Below are 18,345 nucleotides of genomic sequence, written 5' to 3'. Positions count from 1 at the left end.
TTCGCCTTTTTCCCCTGCAGGGGTCTGGATTATTCCCAGCCTTGGCACAGCAGTTACGTCCAAGCCAGAAACCAGATCTCGGAGCATTTGCACGTCCTTCATCCCATCCTGAGAATGTTACTGGAACTGGGCTACACCACGTTTGCCGACAAGCTTTTACTGGACTTAACGGGGTTCAGGTAGAACCTGGGCTTTGGGTTGGTCCGGTAAATGTGGACCAAGCACCCACTGTGTGCTCAGGGATCCAGAGACAACAATAAGACCGTCTGACCACAAGGGAGCGATCAACTGGTGGGAGAATGGCGGGGAAGGAGAGGGAGCCCAAAGGGCCAGGGCAGACCCACGGGACAGCCAGGAAGGGCTGGCCTCTGAGGCCACGTGAAAGCGGATCCCCAGGGCCCGAACTCCAGTTCTGCCTTTGATTCTCATTCCCTGTCTGGACAGGCCCCTTGGCGTCCCTGCTCCTCTGGCCCTTATCCAAAAAGGCCTTTGAGGTCCCTTCCTCCCTAGACCCATGAGCCTATGGTGAGACCCTTCCAAGGAGCATTTGTAGGTGACATTCCCCTGGCCGCCCCTGCCGAATCCCTGCTCCTCACCGACCCTTCGGTCTCCTGTCCCTCCAGGCTTCCCACTCTGTGGGGCAGATGCCCTCCAAGATGCTGAGCTCCTGGGCTTGGTCATCCCTGCATCTTTGTGCCTTCTGGGTCTTGCCATCCCCCCTACAGCCCACCTCTCTCTAGAGTGTGGGGGCTCTAGCCCAACTCAAGTATGAACTCCTTGAGAACAAGAACTGCCTGCTTCTTAAAATTTTTTTTTAATAATAGCTTTTAATTTTCAAAATATATGCAAAAATAGTTCAACATTCACCCCTGCAAAATCCTGTCTCCTTCCCCCACCCTTCCCCTAGATAGCAAATAATTCAATATAGGTTGAACATGTGCAATTCTTCTAAACATATTTCTACATTCATCATGCTGCCCAAGAAAAATCATGTCAAAAAGGAAAAAATAAGAAAGGGGAAAAAAAGCAAACAACAAAAACAGTGAAAATACTAATATTGTAATATGGAGACATTCAGTCTCCATAATTTTCTCTTTGGTTGTGGATGCTCTATCACAAGTCTATTGGAATTACCTATAATCACCCCATTGTGGAACAGAGCTGCTGTCCATCAGAGTTGATCATTGTATAATCTTGTCCTTGCCATGCATAATGATCTCCTGGTTCTGCTCATTTCACTCAGCGTCAGTTGATGTCAGTCTCTCCAGGCCTTTCTGAAATCATCCTGCTGGTCATTTCTTACAGAACAATAATATTCCATAACATCCATATGCCATAACTTGCTCAGCCATTCTCCAATTGCTGGGCATCCCCTCAGCTTCCAGTTTCTATCCACTACAAAAAGGGCTGATGCAAAGATTTTTACATTTGTGGGTCCTTTTCCCTTTTTTATGATCTCTCTGGGATACAGACCCAGGAAAGACACTGCTGGTTCAAAGGGTATGTACACAGTTGGATAATTCTTTGGGCAGAGTCCCAAATTGCTCTCCAGAATGGTTGGATCACTTCACAACTCCACTAATAATGTATTAGTGTCCCAGTTTTCCCACATCCCCTTCCTGTCATCTTAGCCAATCTGAAAGATATGTAGGGATACCTCAAAGTTGTCTTAATTTGCATTTCTCTAATCAATAGTGACTTAGAGCATTTTTTCATATACTTTTCATAGTTTTAATTTCTTCATTTGAAAATTCTCTGTTCATATCCTTTGACAATCATCTGGAGAATTGCTTAGATTCTTATGAATTTGAGTCAATTCTCTATATATTTTAGAAATGAAGCCTTTATTAGAACCCTTGGATGTAAAATTTTTCCCCCAGTTTTCTGCTTCCCTTCTAATCTTGGTTGCATTGGTTGTGTTTGTACAAAAAATTTTAAACTCAATATAATCAAAATTATCCTTTTTGCATTTCATCATGTTCTCTAATTCTTTTTTGCCCATAAATTCCTTTCTTCTCTACAGATCTGAGAGGTAGACTATACCTTGTTCTAATTTGCTTACAGTATCACTCTTTATGTCCAAATTTTGAACCCATTTCGATCTTATCTTGTTATAGAGTGTTAGATATTGATCAATGCCTACTTTCTGCTATACTATTTTACAATTTTTTCCAGCAATTTTTGTCAATTAATGAATTCTTATTCTCAAAGCTGGAGTCTTTGGGTTTATCAAACACCAGATTACTATAGTCATTGACTATTGGGTCTTGTGAGCCTAACCTATTCCCCTGATCAACTACTCTATTTTCTTAGCCACCAAATAATTCTGATGACAGCTGCTTTATAATATAGTTTTAGTCTGGTTCAGCTAGGCCATCTTCCTTTGCATTTTTTCCCTTAATTCCCTTGAAATTCTTGACCTTTTGTTCTTCCTGATTCTTCTAGTTGTCTGTTTGGTGCTTTGCATCTTAAGAAAAAACACTTACTAAATGCTTTTTCATTCATTTCTTGATTCATTCATCTTTAGCTTTCCATTTTTGTTGACATCATCTTTTATTGATCATGTCCAGTAACTAGTTAAAGGATTTTTCTTTGGTTTAATTTGTTTCTATCATTGATGAATTAAAATCTTTTTTTTTTTTTAAAGCTATTTTGACCTTAACTTTGCCGTGGTGTTTAATTTCCTTCTACTTCTTTACAACTAGAGATAAAGGTCCCATAGAATGTGAAACTTTGAGAAATGATGTGTCTATCAATGCCAGAAAAACAGAAGAGACGTTAATGAATACCTGGTATCCCAGAGTGATCAATCTCTTCACCAAGAAGGAAGCTCTTCAGGACATTAAACCAGAAAAGTTGGATTCTTTTTATAACTGTGTAGCCACAATAATGTCAAATCAGGTGAATATAGCTTTTACTTTGGGGAAGTAAAAATCTCATAGAATGTGCTGTTTAGTGATCTGAGTCTTTGAATTTCTTCTCTGTGAAATGGAGAACCACAACTCTTGGGCTAACATCCTGACTTTTGGTGAAAGTGCTTTGTACATCTTAAGTGCTATGGAAAGGTAATCTATTATTACTAATTTGGGGAGAAGTTCGCTTTTGTTTTTTGTTCATTCCACGTACATTTATTTGTGTTCTATCTCATGCAAAAGCAGTGTTCTAGCTACTGGGGGGAGGTGTTATATTTAGATTATGCATATCCTTTGCCTTCATGGGCTTTAGGAAGGTGGTACCCACCAGAACACTTGTTAGGAAGTTGTAAGATTGAATGCAATGGGAAGAAGATTGTTACTTGGCGGGAGTAATGTTTGAGGTAGGTAAGGTAGACCCTTAACCCTGTTTGCCTTGGCATCCCTGTCTATGAAATGAGTTGGAGAATTTAAAAGTATTCCAAAGGGCGCATGGAGAGTCAGCCGTGACTGAACATGACGGAGCAGCAGCTTTTACTAAAATTGCACCCGTGTCAGACTATTGACAGCCTGTGAGTCCTGGACATTGGGGGAAGGCCTCTGCTTTGGAATTTAAAAGGGCCGTCGGGGAGCGGATCTTTTAGCTGGTTCAGATCTCTTAAGAAAGCTGCTGGAAGAAGGTTGACTTTAGAGGCCTTTTTTTTTCTTGATACAGTGCAGGGCAGTGAAAGCCGTTTCATTTCCAATTATTGTAAAAAACCGAGTATCTGAAGGGTTTGAAAAGCTCGAGTCTGAAATCTGGATTTTTATTTGTTATAACGGATCGCCCCACTACATGGAGTGCAATGGACCATTGGTTTGCCCATGAATCTTGGGAGACCTGATTCTGGATCAGGAAATGTATCGGCAGCACTTTTCTAGTGTTTGGGGCCAAATTAAAGCAAACCCAGAAAAATCTATGAAAGACTAGAGCGATCTCTTCTTCTCCCGGAAAAGGTTCTATTTGTCTTTGTGTTCCTGACTCTTATTTCTCCTCATTCTCAAAAGCCCCAGTATTAAATGAGGCCATAAGGGAGAAAATCAGTGGAAGGAATAGTGGGAGCAGGATCCTGCATTAGGAAAGAGAAGAGGAGAGGTGTAATATATTCATTAAGGAGTAATCGTCTCAGCCTCTGAGCTTTCACACAAGAAGCTGCTGGTGAAGTGTACCGTTTCTTTGCCATGGCCAGGGAGGGCACAGCTTCTTCAGAAACTAATGAACGAAGAGCAAAACCATTGAGATATGAGTATAATTATTAATTAGAGGGGACAGAATAAGTTAACTGGTCAAAAGCATCCTAAAATAAGGACCTAATAAGATAACTAAATTTTGTTTGAAAAATTATGTAAAAAACCAAAGGTAAAGTTTGCATTTATTAAAGTAATAAGATCAACTTCTCCTATGATCCAGCTGAGAGATCTATTAACGAGAACAGTGGAAGGATTTGTAGATCTCTTTGATCCTAATGACCAGAAATGGCTGCCAATATTCAAGATGGAATTGACATTTGATGATGAAAGAATGGACTTTTATCCAACTTTTCAAGATCTGCAAGAAGTTGTGGGAGGTGTGGTGGAGCGAATCGGAGAAACTCTGCAGGTAGGGCAACCTCTTTATACTTACAGTTGAAACAATAATTTTCTGAAGTGAATGATTTGTTTTGGATCATTATTAATATCAGATGTAGAGCCACTTAGAGTTGGAGTCTTGTAATGTTTTCCCTTTTCATTCTTAGAATGATTTTAAGTTAGAAGGTTTCCGTACTTCCAATGGGTTGATATTGGCCAGATTGCTCATCACAAAATGGCTAGCCGCTGGGGATGATCCTTTCCTTATTTAGCCGGGCTGCACCTTAGAGATTTGATTGATCTATTGTCAGAGCCATACTCTGGATATCACATTAGGTTGATGTAGATTTAGTAAAAGCTTGCTATGTGCCAGGTGATGATGTAGAGAAAGGCAAAAATGGCCCCCATCTTGGAGAAATTGACCATGGAATGTTCCGGAGCCTACTGATGTATGCTTTCAAAATCTCTAAGTCATCCCCAGCTCCCTATTGCAGTGAGATTTTGGAACAGAACTTTATGGAGAATAAGCGTTCAGAAATACTGCAATCAAGTTCTAAAAGCGAAGATTTTCAAAAATAATCTGTTTTCTTTCAATAGTATTTTATTTTTCCAAATATATGTAAAGAAAGTTTTCAACATTTGTTTTGTTTTTTTTTAAACTTTTGTGTTCCAAATTTTTCTCTCTCCCCCTTTATCTCCCTCCTTCCCAAGATAGGAAGTAATCTGATACAGGTTGAATATATACAATTCTAAAAGCAAATATTTTAATGTTGTCTTGTTTTCACATCCTAGTCATTAAAAAAAAGGTCCTCATTGAAAAATAACCAGAGTCAATCTTTCTGAATACAATGCACTTTTCTGTAATAGTACATTTGCAAAATTTGAAACCATTAAAAAATTTGAATCATCTTTCTTTTTAGTTAAAATCTTAAAAGAATGGGAAAATAGTTTAGGAAATACACATCTGCATACAGAGAGATGACACAACACACATTATACATCATATAGTTATATCTGTATGAATGTATGTAGATTATATATATGTAGATATGTATATATAGATACATCTATGGAAGGCATTTAGGTGGTGGAGTGGATAGAGTTTGGGATTTAGACTGCAAAAGACCGGATTTTGAATCTGGTCTCAGAAAATTACTAGTTGTATCATCTTAGCAGGTCACTTAACTTTTATGTCTTAGTTTCCTCATCTGCAAAATGAGGATAATAACAGGACTTAACCTTATGGGGATGTTCATGAGGATCAGATGAGTAAATGCATATTAATTATTTTAAAAGCTTTAAAGCATTATATAAATAGTAACTTTTACCTTCATTTATTTCGTGTGTGTGTGTGTGTGTGTGTGTGTGTGTGTGTGAGAGAGAGAGAGAGAGAGAAAGAGAGAGAGAGAGAGAGAGAGAGACACACACACAGAAACACACAGAGAGAGACAGAGACAGAGAGAGAGAGAGAGAGGTTTGCCTCTGATGCATACTGACTGCAGGATTCTGCTATTATACACATATACATATGTAGAAGTGTACAGTCAGTTCTACTATAATGAAACAGATATCTTTGTAATCACTGCATGTGCAAATTTGTGCAACAAAAACCACAGGGCCTATGGGGAAAATGGGATTGAGGCTATTAGCCTGAGAAAAAAGCAATCTGCCTCAGACCAACTAGGTGATCAATAAATTAATAAAGTAAGGAATTTATCCAGGGTCGAAGAATTGCAGTTTTAGACAATGTGCTGACTTTTTCAGGCAGGGATACCTAAGGGAGCAAAGGGGAGAAGGATTTTTTTTTTTCTGAGGCAATTGGGGTTAAGTAACTTGCCCAGGATCACACAGCTAGGAAGTATTAAGATTCTTTTTTAAAAAATTGTTTTATTATTATTTTTGTTTTCCCCAGCTACATGTAAAAACTTTTTTTTTTTGTTATATAAGTACACTTTTAAAACATATTTCTACATATATCATGTTGGGAGAGAAAAATCAGAACTAAAGGGGAAAACCATGAAAAAAAAATTGAAAGTAATATGTTGATCTACATTCAATCTCCATAGTTCTTTCTCTGTATGTGGATGGTGTTTTCTATCCAGAATTTTTTGGGATTTCCTTGAATCGCTGAACTGCTGAGAAGAACCAAATTTGATCATTGCACAATTCCGCTATTGCTGTGTGCAATGTTTTCCTGGTTCTGCTTGCTTCACTCAGCATCAGTTCATGTAAATCCTCCCAGGCCTTTCTAAAATCAGCTTGTCCGTCATTTTTTATAGAACAATAATATTCCATAACTTTCATACACTATAACTCATTCAGACATTCTCCAATTGATGGGCATCCACTCAGTTTCCAGTTCCTTACCACCACAAAGAGGGCTGACACAAACATTGTTGCACATGTGGGTCCTTTCCCCTTTTTTATGATCTCTCTGGGATACAAGCCCAGTAGAAACACTGCTGAGTCAAAAATCACATTGATAGCCCTTTGGGCATAGTTCCAAATCGCTCTCCAGAATGGTTGGGTCCGTTCACAGTTCCACCAACAATGTATCAGTGTCCCAGTTTCCCCAAATCCTCTCTATTATCTATCATCTTTCCCTTTCATCTTAGCCAGTCTGAGAGATAAGGGAATTCTTATAGAATGGTTGTGGGTATCGGCAGGTGGGGCTGTGGTCTGGAAGCAGAGAGCTGCAGGAGGAAAGTGTTGTGGGTATGGAGAGATTGCCCCCAAAAGCTGGCAGAAATGTCCTTAGAGCCGTCTCTGGTTGGGAGCAGGGCAGTTAGAAGCTGCAGGGGGCTGCAAGGACGGGCATTAAAACTGCTGGTCATAGTAGAGACGGGCTCAGAGTTTCCACAAGTACAACACTCAAAAAACCCCATCGTTGAGGGTGTGTGTGTGTGTGTGTGTGTGTGTGTGTGTGTGTGTACACATATATATATCTCCCATATGTGTATACATGTGGATATGGAGGAGAGACCCACCTGGCTAAATGACTTCTCGATGCCCTCGGCAATACCCTAAGATTACAGAAGTGCACAAGGGGCCCATGTGCCTCGGTAGAAGGGGATTCGTCACTGGGAGCTGAGGTCATCTCTCTTCCCTAAACAGATGAATGGGACCATTTTGGTGGCTGTTAATTGATAGTCCGAGTGTTCCTTTGAATTTTTTAGAATGTCCAGACCGTGCAGTCTTGGCTGTCAGGGGGACCCACGACCGTAACCCTTAGCACGGAGCTTCCTGATCATGTCATGAACTGGGCCCTTGACACTCTGAAGGAGGCAGTGAATCTGAACTTGGAAGGACCAAGGGCACACTTTAATGAATACGGTAAGTGGTCCCAGGCTGGCTCCCAACTCCCAGCTTTAAAAGATCAATAACCAAAAAAGCCAATGTTTTTGGGTATTGGAATTTTAGCATCACTCTATTAGTCTGTTACTCAGGAGGAGATGTGGGTCATTAAGTGCTAGTACTAGAAGGTCTGCTCTGATGCCAGAAATGTCCAGATCAAGGACATTTAGATCCACAAAAATGAGGTGATTTGTCTGAGATCCCACAAGGACAGACCTTGGGCTGGGACCTGGGGCTCCTGAGTCCTCGTCCCAGCAGGCTCTGCCCTACATGGTGGTCTCCCTCCCCCAGGGAGGAAGCTGCAGGGATTTAATGCACGTAGCCTCTTTTGATAACTTTTCTGAATATGGAGCCTCATATCCCAAACTCTAACTCCCCGGTAAGTTCTGAGTCTTTCAGAGCACAGTGCTGCTTCCTGGACATTGGGAGGTGACCAAGAGCCTCATGGCTTTTTATGGAAAGTCTGGTTTGAGTTCTGGCCTTTTGTGGTCCAGTTCTTTGCAGACTGATTATCTGTGAATGGTTTATTAGGAAAACCTCAGACAACCAGATTATTCAATGTGGCAGAGTACCCATTCCCCAATCAGCACTAAAAAGCATTGAATTCACTGGAACTTTAAAATTTTGATGTAATTTTAATTTGATGATTAATTTTCAGTTGAAAAATATAGCTGGCTTATTGATGGGACTGCTGTTGAACAATTAAAAAAATTTCAGGAAGAGGATCACACTTTTGATGAGTACACTGAAGTAAGTTTTTAACTCTCTTCCCTATACGTGAACTCTTAATTCTAAAATTTGGAATGTATTTTCTTTTCTCTAAAAATATGGCAGCATATGAGGCAGACTTCTCCTGGGGTTAAGAGATTTGCCTGATTTGAAAGGAAATGGCTTATGAACAGCTGATAATCATGTAGCAATTTAAATGGGTAAAGCACTTTAAACAACGTTATCTCAGTTAATCCTCACAACAAATCTGGGAGATGGCTGCTGTTATTATCCCCATTTTTCAGATGACGTTGAAAGAAGTTATATGACTGGCCCAGGATCACACAACTAAGAAGTGTCTGCAGCAGTATCAGAACTCAGAACTTCTTAACCCCAAGATGAGCATTCTTTTCTGCTGGGTCACTTGGATGCCTCTCTATACCCACGCTTCCCCATCTATAAAATGAAGCAGCTGGACACTCACTGACTTTCCTGCTCCCAATCTGATTCACGGATCTAATTTTACTAATTCATGAGTGTTTTAATATTTTATTTGGTCTCCATTCTCATCAGATACAGTTAACAAATCATCCCAGCTTCCTTTCAAATAATGCATTTTTTAAGTCATCTCTTTTTACATTGAGGACATAATTGGTAATAGAAATAAGTAGCTGTGTACAATTAGACACAAAAGGAGATATAGAACTGGACAGTATAGTGTGCCTATTAAGTGGGGATTGGTTAAACTAACTGTAGTATAAGAATGTAATGGAATATTATTGTGTATATTCTCTTATTCCCATTTCTATTGAATTCCCTGGGAAAGGAAAACAGATTAAAAAAGTCCTTTGTAACAAATTCCTATATTGGCCATGTAAAAAAAATGTCATTCTATATAATAAAAACCTGAATATTAGATCATAGGCAAAAATGGACCAAATCGCCCACTGTGAATTTGATCTATGTTCTCCTGTAAATCTTTTACCAAGAGTTTGCCAACATTCTGGAACTCTTCATCTGATCTGAGGTTATAAACCTTAGCTTAAAAGTTTTTTTTTGAAGGTAATTGTATTTATTTTGTAATTGTATTTTTTTGCACACAAAATAAAAGAGAAGCATTGAGAATAGAATCTTGAGTTTTAGCAGCCTTTTGGTGGACCTTCTGAATATTCAGAGAAAACGATAAAGTGTTAGTAAATAAGTAAAGTTATACCCACAGGTTACATATTTTTTTTCAGTATTTTCTCTCGAGAAAGTTTTTCTAGAGATTTTCTGCTCTGCCATGTCTAAACTACCCATAGTTCCTTGTTGTGAGATTTTAGAAACACAACAAAATGGCAGACTGCACTTGTTGGGGCCTAGCATTGGCTCTGGGCAGGGAGAGTGAAGGCTTCTGGGAGGTGGCCTATGGAAGCACTGCTAGTTTTGGAGCAGGCTGCTCTCCTGACCAGCTCTGCCCGTTTGTGTCTGGGCAGTCACAAGTCCAGCTCCTGGCTCGGATTCTTTGCACATGCTCAAGAAGAGCCTGCCAGCCTGGCACCCATAAGAAAGAGGAAGTTCCTCCCTTCTCTTCTCATCTCTTGTCACTGTGTCCCTTTTTATGGGTGGTGGAGGTGGAATTCTAAAAACACATTGGGACATCAGGACGGTGTCAAGAGTCGCCTCAAAAGAACTTGCAAGTTTAGACCATCTCCAAAGAGGCAAAGATTTTATTCTGCTGTGGGCAGCGGGCTAAGTTCCAAAAGGAAATTTAGCTGTTAACAAGGGGAAAGACGGGGGCTAAATTCTAGGGCAGAACAAACAATAGTGGGGGGTGGGGGAGAGAGGGAGGAGGAAGGATGCCATCATAAGGAGGGAGTAACCATAAGGTGGGACGAGTCCCTAATGAACTAATTCAAATATCAACATATACTGGCTGTCTGCATTTCAAGACTTTTATTCAGCAATGATTTTCATCAGAAATGCTTGAAGATCATCTATTCCATTAAAGACCCATTGCCCCTCTCTCCCTCCTCCCTTTTATGATTATATTTAGTATTGCAAGTAAGTTCTTGATTGTAAGGAACATAAAAAAAATTTCTTCACTCAAAGTTGTCTTTAAAATATCATTTCTGTTACTATAGATAACATACTGTTGATTTTGCTCATATTGTTCTTCATTACTTTGTGCAAGTCTACCCATGTTTTTCTAAGATTGTTGAGTTTATCATTTCTTGTAGCACAGTGGTGTTATATCACAATCTCATATCCCAACTTGTTCAGCCATTCCCCACTTGATGGACATTCCTATAATTTCCAGTTCTTTATCATCACAAAGAGAGCCACTATAAATATTTTGGAACATAGAGATTCTTTTCCATTTTCCCCAATTATTTTTGGAAATAGATCTAGTAGAGATTTTGCTGGGTCAAAGGACAAAGTCATTTTAATAACTCTTTGAGCATAAATCCAAATTGCTCTTCACGATGGTTGGATCAGTCAATGATTTCCACCAGAAATGAATTAGTTTTCAATTTTTCCACATCCTCTTCAGCATTGTTGCTTTCCCCTTCAGTTTTAGCTAAGCTGGTAGGTGTAAAATTTTATCTCAAGGTTCTTTTAATTTACATTTCTCCAATCAATAATGGTTTAGAGTGGTTTTTTATATAATTATAAATGGTTTTTATTCTTTCATTGGAAAATTGTTCATATCCTTTGAGCATTTATTGGGAATGATTTGTCATTCTCATACAGTTTACAAAGTTCTTGATATATTTGAGGTATGAGACCTTTACCTGAGAAACTATAAAATTTCCCCCCAAATTTTCTACTTTTCTTATCTTGGATACATTTGCTTTATTTATATAAATTTTTTATTTTAATGTGACAAAAATTATCCATTTTATACTCACTCTATTCTTTAATTCTTATTTATTTATAAATTGTTCACCTTCCCATAAGTCTTATAAGTAATATGTTCCATATTCTTCAAATTTTTCTTTTAATTATTTTTATATCTTGGGTCATGTATTCATTTTGACTTCTCTTGGTAAATGGTAAAAGATATTGATCTATGCTCAGTTTCTGCCATCCTGCTTTCTAGTTTTCTCAATTATTTTTACCAAATAATGAATTCTTATCCTAAAGTCTTAAATCTTTTGTCAAATACAAGATTACTATTTTTGCTGCTTTAAATTGTTTGTCTACTCTGTTCCATTGATCTACCTTTCTATTTCTTAGTACCAGATAGTTTTGCTAATTACTGCCTTTTAATATATTTTAAGATCTGATGCTGCTCAACTTCCTTTCTTTACTTTTTTTTTTTAATCATTTAATATCCTTGACTTATTATCTTTTTAATAATTCAGTGACATTTTTTTATACTTAAGATCTTATTAAATATATAAATTAGTTTGGGTAAAATGATCACTTTTATTATATTGTCCTTGTATACTCATGAACAATATTTTTCCAATTGTATAAAATTTTGTTTATGATTTTGTTTATATAGTTTCTAAGTCTGTTTTGGGAGGTGTACTTCCAGATATTTTATATAATGTAGAATTATTTAAATGGGGTATCTCTTATTCTCCTTGCAGAGTTGAGTTGTTTTTTGTTTTTTTTCTTGGTGATATGTAGGAATGTTGATGATTATGTGGATTTACTTTGCATGCTACTTTGCTACTTTGATTAAATTATTGATTGTTTCAACTGATTTTTAGTTGAATCTTTGGGATTTTCCAAGTATATATGCAAAAAGAGTTTTATACCTCATTCTCTATTCTGATTCCTTCTACTTTTCTTCTCTTATTGCTGCTATTATGATTTTTAATACAATATTGAATGATATTCATGATAGTGGGCATCCTTGTTTCACACCTGATCTTACCGAGAAACTTGTAGCTTATCTCCATTACAAATAATGCATCCTGATGATTTTAAATATATGTATTTTTTATCAACTTAAGAAAAAAATCCATTTTTAATGGAAATGAGTATTGTACTTTATCAAAAATCTTTTCTAATCTATTCATACAATTACATGATTTTAAAAAGTTTTTATTATTGCTATAGTCAATTATGTTAAACTTTCCTTCTATTACTGGTATAAATTCCACTTGCTTATAATGTGTAACATTTGTAATATAGTATTGTAATCTTTTAGTTAGTTTTTTAAATTGAAAATTCTTGCATTCATATTCATTAAAGAAATTGATCTGTAATTTTCTTTATCCAGTTTTACACTTTCTGGTTTAGGTATCCATATCATATATATATAATTTGATGGGAAGCCTTTGTTGCTTATTTCACATAATTTATTTAATATTAGAATTAATTGATCTTTAAAGTTTGATAGAATTCACTTTGTAAATTCATATGGTCCTGGAACTTTTTTCTTAGCAAGCTTTTTTATGGTCTGTTCAATTTCTTTTTCTGAAATAGGTCTATTTAGATATTCTATTTTTTCTTAGCAAGCTTTTTTATGGTCTGTTCAATTTTTTTTTCTGAAATAGGTCTATTTAGATATTCTATTTCCTCTGCTACTAAATCTAGGCAATTTATATTTTTTAAGTATTCTTCCATTTCACTTAAGTTGTTAAATTTATTGGCATATAATTGGATAAATAAACCCTTATAATTGCTTTAATTTTGTCTTCATTAGTGGTATGTTCACCCTTTTTTATTTTTAATATTAGTGATTTGGTTTTATTCTCTTTTTTAAAAAAATCAAGTTATCTAGTGCTTTATTTTTTTTATAAAACCAACTCCTAGTTTTATTTATTAATTTATTTTTTTATATTTAACTTATTTTATTTTATTATTATTATTTTTTTAGAATTTCCAATTTACTATTTACTTGGAGATTTTAGTTTGTTCTTTTTCTAGTGTTTTTTAAAAATTATTTGTCCAAATCATTGTTCTGCTCTTTCTCTATTTTGTTGGTTATAAGCATTTAGAGATAAAAATTTCCTTAATCAGTGCTTTTGAGGTATTTTACAGATTTTGATATGTTGTCTCTTATTGTCATTCTCTTCAAGGAAATTATTGATTTGTTAGAAAATATATTTTGTTCTTTAATTCACTCATCCTTTAAGATTAAGTTGTTTAATTTCCAATTAGTTTTTATTTATGCTTCTGTAGTTTCTTATTAAATATAATTTTTATTGTCTTGTCATCTAAAAAGATTACTTTTAATATTTCTGCTTTTCTGATTTTAACTGTGAAATTTTTATTTATGAATATACAAAAAACACCATCAACTGCTAACAAAAAGGGGGTATTCCTTTCTATTTCCATTCAATTCTTTCCAGAAATATATCCTATGTAGATAATCTAAAATTCTATTTACTTCCTTGATTTCATCCTTATTTATTTTTTGATTAGATTTATCAGGTTCTGATAGGGCAAGATTAAAGTCTCTTCTTAATGGGGTCTAACAAGTTGAGATGAGGAACAACAAACAAGTCACAAAGGTGGGGAGTCCTCCTGAATTCACAGGCTCAAATGTTCTCCAGGTCAAGAGCAAAGCTTTATTATAATGCTTAGCATGTGGCAATTAACAAGAGGGAAAGTGGAGTTTTTATGGGAAAGGACCTAAAACAAGGTATGCTTATTATACTAATGGTGTTAGTCAGCAAGTCAGCTGGTGGTCATGGTTGTCCTATTTATACACAGTAGTCTCAGAGTTGATGTCTATAGCTTAACATCCAGATTGTATAATAGTGAATGTCGGTGCAGGATAGCTCTGTAAGTGCAAGATAATTCTATAGGTTCCATTTGTTCCTCACTGTGGCCCCTTATATAGTGGGTTACTACCAGGGCCATAGTCTTTTGTTGGAGTCTGTTCCTGCCATCAATAGTATTACTGTCTCTACCTGTACTTCATTTGACTTTTTTTAAATTTTAGATTCTATAGTATTTGATGCATACAGAATCAGTACTGATATTGCTTCTTTGTGTATAGTACTTTTTATAAAAATGTGGTTGTCCTGTTTATCCCTTTTAATTAAAATCTATTTTAGTCTTAAATTTTGTCTGATATTATAATTGTTATCTCTAAGGGCAGCTCGGTGATACAGTGGATAGAGCACCAGCTCTGAAGTCAGGAGGACTTGAGTTCAAATCTGGTCTTAGAGATTTAACACTTCCCATCTGTGTGATCCTGGGCAAGTCACTTAATCCCCATTGCATCAGGGGAAAAAATATTGTTAGTCCTTCTTTTTTTCCATCAGCTGAAGCATAATAAATTCTATTCTTAAATATGTTTCTTGTTAAAACATATTGTTGGATTCTGATTTTTAATCCATTCTGATATCCATTTCTGATTTTTGGATGAATTTGTCCCATTCATATTAAAAGATATAATTACTATTTATGAATTTTCCTCTATCTTATTTTTACTTGCACTCTCCTCAGCCTCTTTTTGCCCTATACATGTTATCTTATCTTTCCCCCTTACCTTCCTATTCCTTAATTTTATCTATCCGTATAAGTGTCCCTCTCATCTTCTTTCCCCATCCTCCTAATCTTAATCTGTATACTCTGCTACAAGAACCTCCCCTATCCTGTCCTCCAGTTCTCTCATCTCTCTACAAGTCCAGAAGAGTTCTACTCTCTTGCAAATGTACACATGTACTCAATCCAGATCCTAGGAAAGTAAGGTTCCGTTATCAATCCCCTACCCCACCTACTTCATCTGTATCAGTTATTCCTTTCATGCCCCATTTTTATAATTGCTCCTTTTTTTTCTTTTCCTGCCCATTTTTTTTTTTTAAAGAATCACCCTGTCATTCACATTTCAGCTTCAAATTTCTTTCCAAAATGATTGGTCCAACTCACAGCTCCACCCACTGTCCATTATTGTGTCCATTGAAGAAAAATTGAAGAGAATTATTAAAAAAATCAGCTTATAATTATAAATCAATAGGATGATGATTTCACTTAAATTCTACATATAACCTTTTTAAAAAATCAGTGATAAATTATGATTTGCTCATTCATTTGCAACATCTTTTCTTATGTCTGATTTTTAAGCTGATAGAAGAATTTTCAAACCTCGCTACAGAAATCATGTTGCTGCCACATTTGGCTCATTTCCCCATGGTACGTTTGGACTGTGATGATTTGAAGCAAGGACTGGTGAAAAAAGTAAAAAGCTATTCAAATTTACTCTTGAATGACATAGCTACAAAACACAGAAATGAGAATGAAAGGTGAGTAAAATGGTTTTACCCTAGTCATATATTGAATTCTAGGAATGGAGCCAATCTTTGTTCATTTTAACTCTTGGATGATCCCAGCTAATGTCAGCATTGGGCGTTGCATCTTTTTCTTCCTCCCTTCTTCCCTTTCTCTTCCCCCCCCCTTCTCTCTCAAAGGAAGAGGAACCCAAATAATTCATATTTCTGGTTAATTTTGCATCTTGGAGAGACTGTTGGAGCTGAATAACTTTTTCCTTAACTCTAGAACTGAAAGTCACTGCTTGCTGAGATGTGTGTTGGTTGTAGTTGGGGCTAATTTATGAGCAGCTTGAACTGGTAGGACTACAGGAATCTTCTGAGACCTGGCTTTTAGAATCACTTTTTTTTTAAATCTTTTTAGTGATTTTTTGATCAGGTGCTTTGCAAGTTGGAGTCATCTGCACTCATAATTTCTTTGGGAACCAGGTTAGTGCACTAACCTGTGACCTTTGATTGATTCTGTCAAGAACATATGAGGTCTTTGCTCTGAAGAGATTTGTAATAGAATTCTGAATACAGTATGGCGTACCCCCAAGAAATGGAAGAATTGTGAAATTCTGGGCTTGTGTTCTTTGACGTTGCTTCACTTCTCTGTTCTCCAGGCAACTTTCTGTAACTGTAAATTACAGAGAAGGCACTGACCTATGTCTGCATAGGGAGTTTCCTTGTTGGAATTCACCATGGAATGAAATCTCAGCTTTGGTCTCTTCCTTAATCCCCTCAAAGTCCTTGTGTGTGGGAATGAGTGTCTTCTAACGGGGGAGGAGAGCCTAGGATATTTTGGAAATTCCATGTCCTTTAAACAAATTAATGAGGCTTCTCTGAGAAGAGCTGACCCAGGATAAACAGACGAGGACCTCGTTAGTACATTTCACATTAATCCATGACCACTTCCTTTCTTTGAAAAACTCCCATGTTTCTTGTAGATAGTTTCAGAAGGGAAGAGAAGGGTAAGGATTTTGGAGGTGGGAAAATGCTTCAGATATTTCAGAATTCTTTTTTTTCCTAATCAGTGTTCTCATCAGGGAGAAGTGTGTGTGTATGATTACATAAAGGAAGGAGGAATTGCAACTTTACTTATTTCTTCTGTGTTTGTGTATGTGAATATACATATGTATAAATATATGTGTGTGAATATATGTATATATACACATATACATACATACATATACACACAACCATACTTATATATATGTATATATACATATATATCACAGAAAAAAATGTTCACAGTATGTGGCACATTGAAATAATTTCTATCTAAGAAAATAGTATATCTAAGAAAATAGTACTTTAGATTTTGGAGGTACTAAAAGACTCCCTTTCTGACTACTTTCTAGTTTCAGTATAGTTATTAATGCATTATGGGTGGCAATAAGGTCTTGATGGAGAGTAGAATCTCATCTAGCCCCAACCAATCCTTTTGCAAAAGGTAAGGCATTGATCACCAGGGATGAATAGATATGAACCCATTACTGTTCCTGGAAAAACAACTTATACTTCATGGTTCATAAAAGGCAAGGCTTGACTTTTTTTTGTTGTTTCAGATAAATACTGGGCTACAGAGCAGTTTTCTTTGAAGAAAGAGTAATGTGTTAAAAAAACAAATTGATTGGTTGTTATCCTCTGTTCTCAAAGAGGACCAAAATGATATCATCATGTCCGAGTTGAGTTACAGTATGTCTGATTATGGTTGATTAGACCAATACAAGTTCAGGGTGCATTGCCAGAGGTTGGACACAAATAGTCACTATCAACATTTGAGGTGGTTCCCTAACTGTGCATCTCGGGGTTTTTCTGAGCTGATTCAATTCTGCTTTACCCTCGGAGCCCAGCATTTTCTTTGATGAAGGTGTGCCATGCTGGGTGATTAGAAACCAACTGATTATCTTTTAAACTGTGATAGTTTTAGTAATTCACATTCATTGCATTTAGTACAAAATGAGTCCACAGGAAACTATTGTATCATTTACAGTATTTGCCTTGAATTTGAAAATATCAAAGAACATGCACTGAAAGTTCCTGACACAACAGAAGAAATGATGGAATTGATAGGCTATGTGGAAACTGCCAGGACTCAGGGTGTCCAGCAACTGGCAGTAAGAATCCAGGTACAATGTTTGTCATTATTTTTTTTCAAGTGTTATTTATGGAGGTAGAATTTTTTTTGTCTTTTGTGGTATTTTTGTACTTGGTGCAAAAGATCCAAGTCTTCAGTTCTTTATATACTTCCAACTCAGCTCAAGGTGCATTATGTTTAATATATATATATATATATACATACACACACATATATGTATATATATACATATAGATATTTCATATTTGCTTATATTTCTACTTCTTTCTCCCTACAGAATATAAGTTTTTTGAGGGCAGGGGATACTTTTGTTTTTTGTCTTTGTTGTATCCATAATAACTAATACTGTTCCTGGTACATAGTAGGTGCTTCATAAATATTTGCTGATTGAGTGATAGATTTAAACATCAATGAAGTCATTCAATCAAATTTTGAGCATTTGTGCTATGAGGGGTATAACACC

At 36.4% G+C, this 18,345-nt stretch overlaps 1 protein-coding gene across 1 annotated transcript in view; it reads left to right on the top strand.

Annotated features, from left to right (window-relative positions):
• DNAH12 (dynein axonemal heavy chain 12) overlaps positions 1 to 18,345 on the top strand; it is a 136,909-nt gene that overhangs the window by 7,310 nt on the left and 111,254 nt on the right. Inside the window, 7 exon segments of the mRNA XM_051979504.1 lie at positions 21 to 179; positions 2,706 to 2,901; positions 4,363 to 4,551; positions 7,697 to 7,853; positions 8,533 to 8,624; positions 15,597 to 15,775; positions 17,778 to 17,913. Coding sequence (XP_051835464.1) covers positions 21 to 179; positions 2,706 to 2,901; positions 4,363 to 4,551; positions 7,697 to 7,853; positions 8,533 to 8,624; positions 15,597 to 15,775; positions 17,778 to 17,913 — 1,108 coding nt within the window.

The sequence above is a fragment of the Antechinus flavipes genome, chromosome 1 (assembly GCF_016432865.1).
Source record: "Antechinus flavipes isolate AdamAnt ecotype Samford, QLD, Australia chromosome 1, AdamAnt_v2, whole genome shotgun sequence".
Taxonomy (NCBI): Eukaryota; Metazoa; Chordata; class Mammalia; order Dasyuromorphia; family Dasyuridae; genus Antechinus; species Antechinus flavipes.
This window is presented reverse-complemented; position numbering and strand designations above follow the sequence as displayed.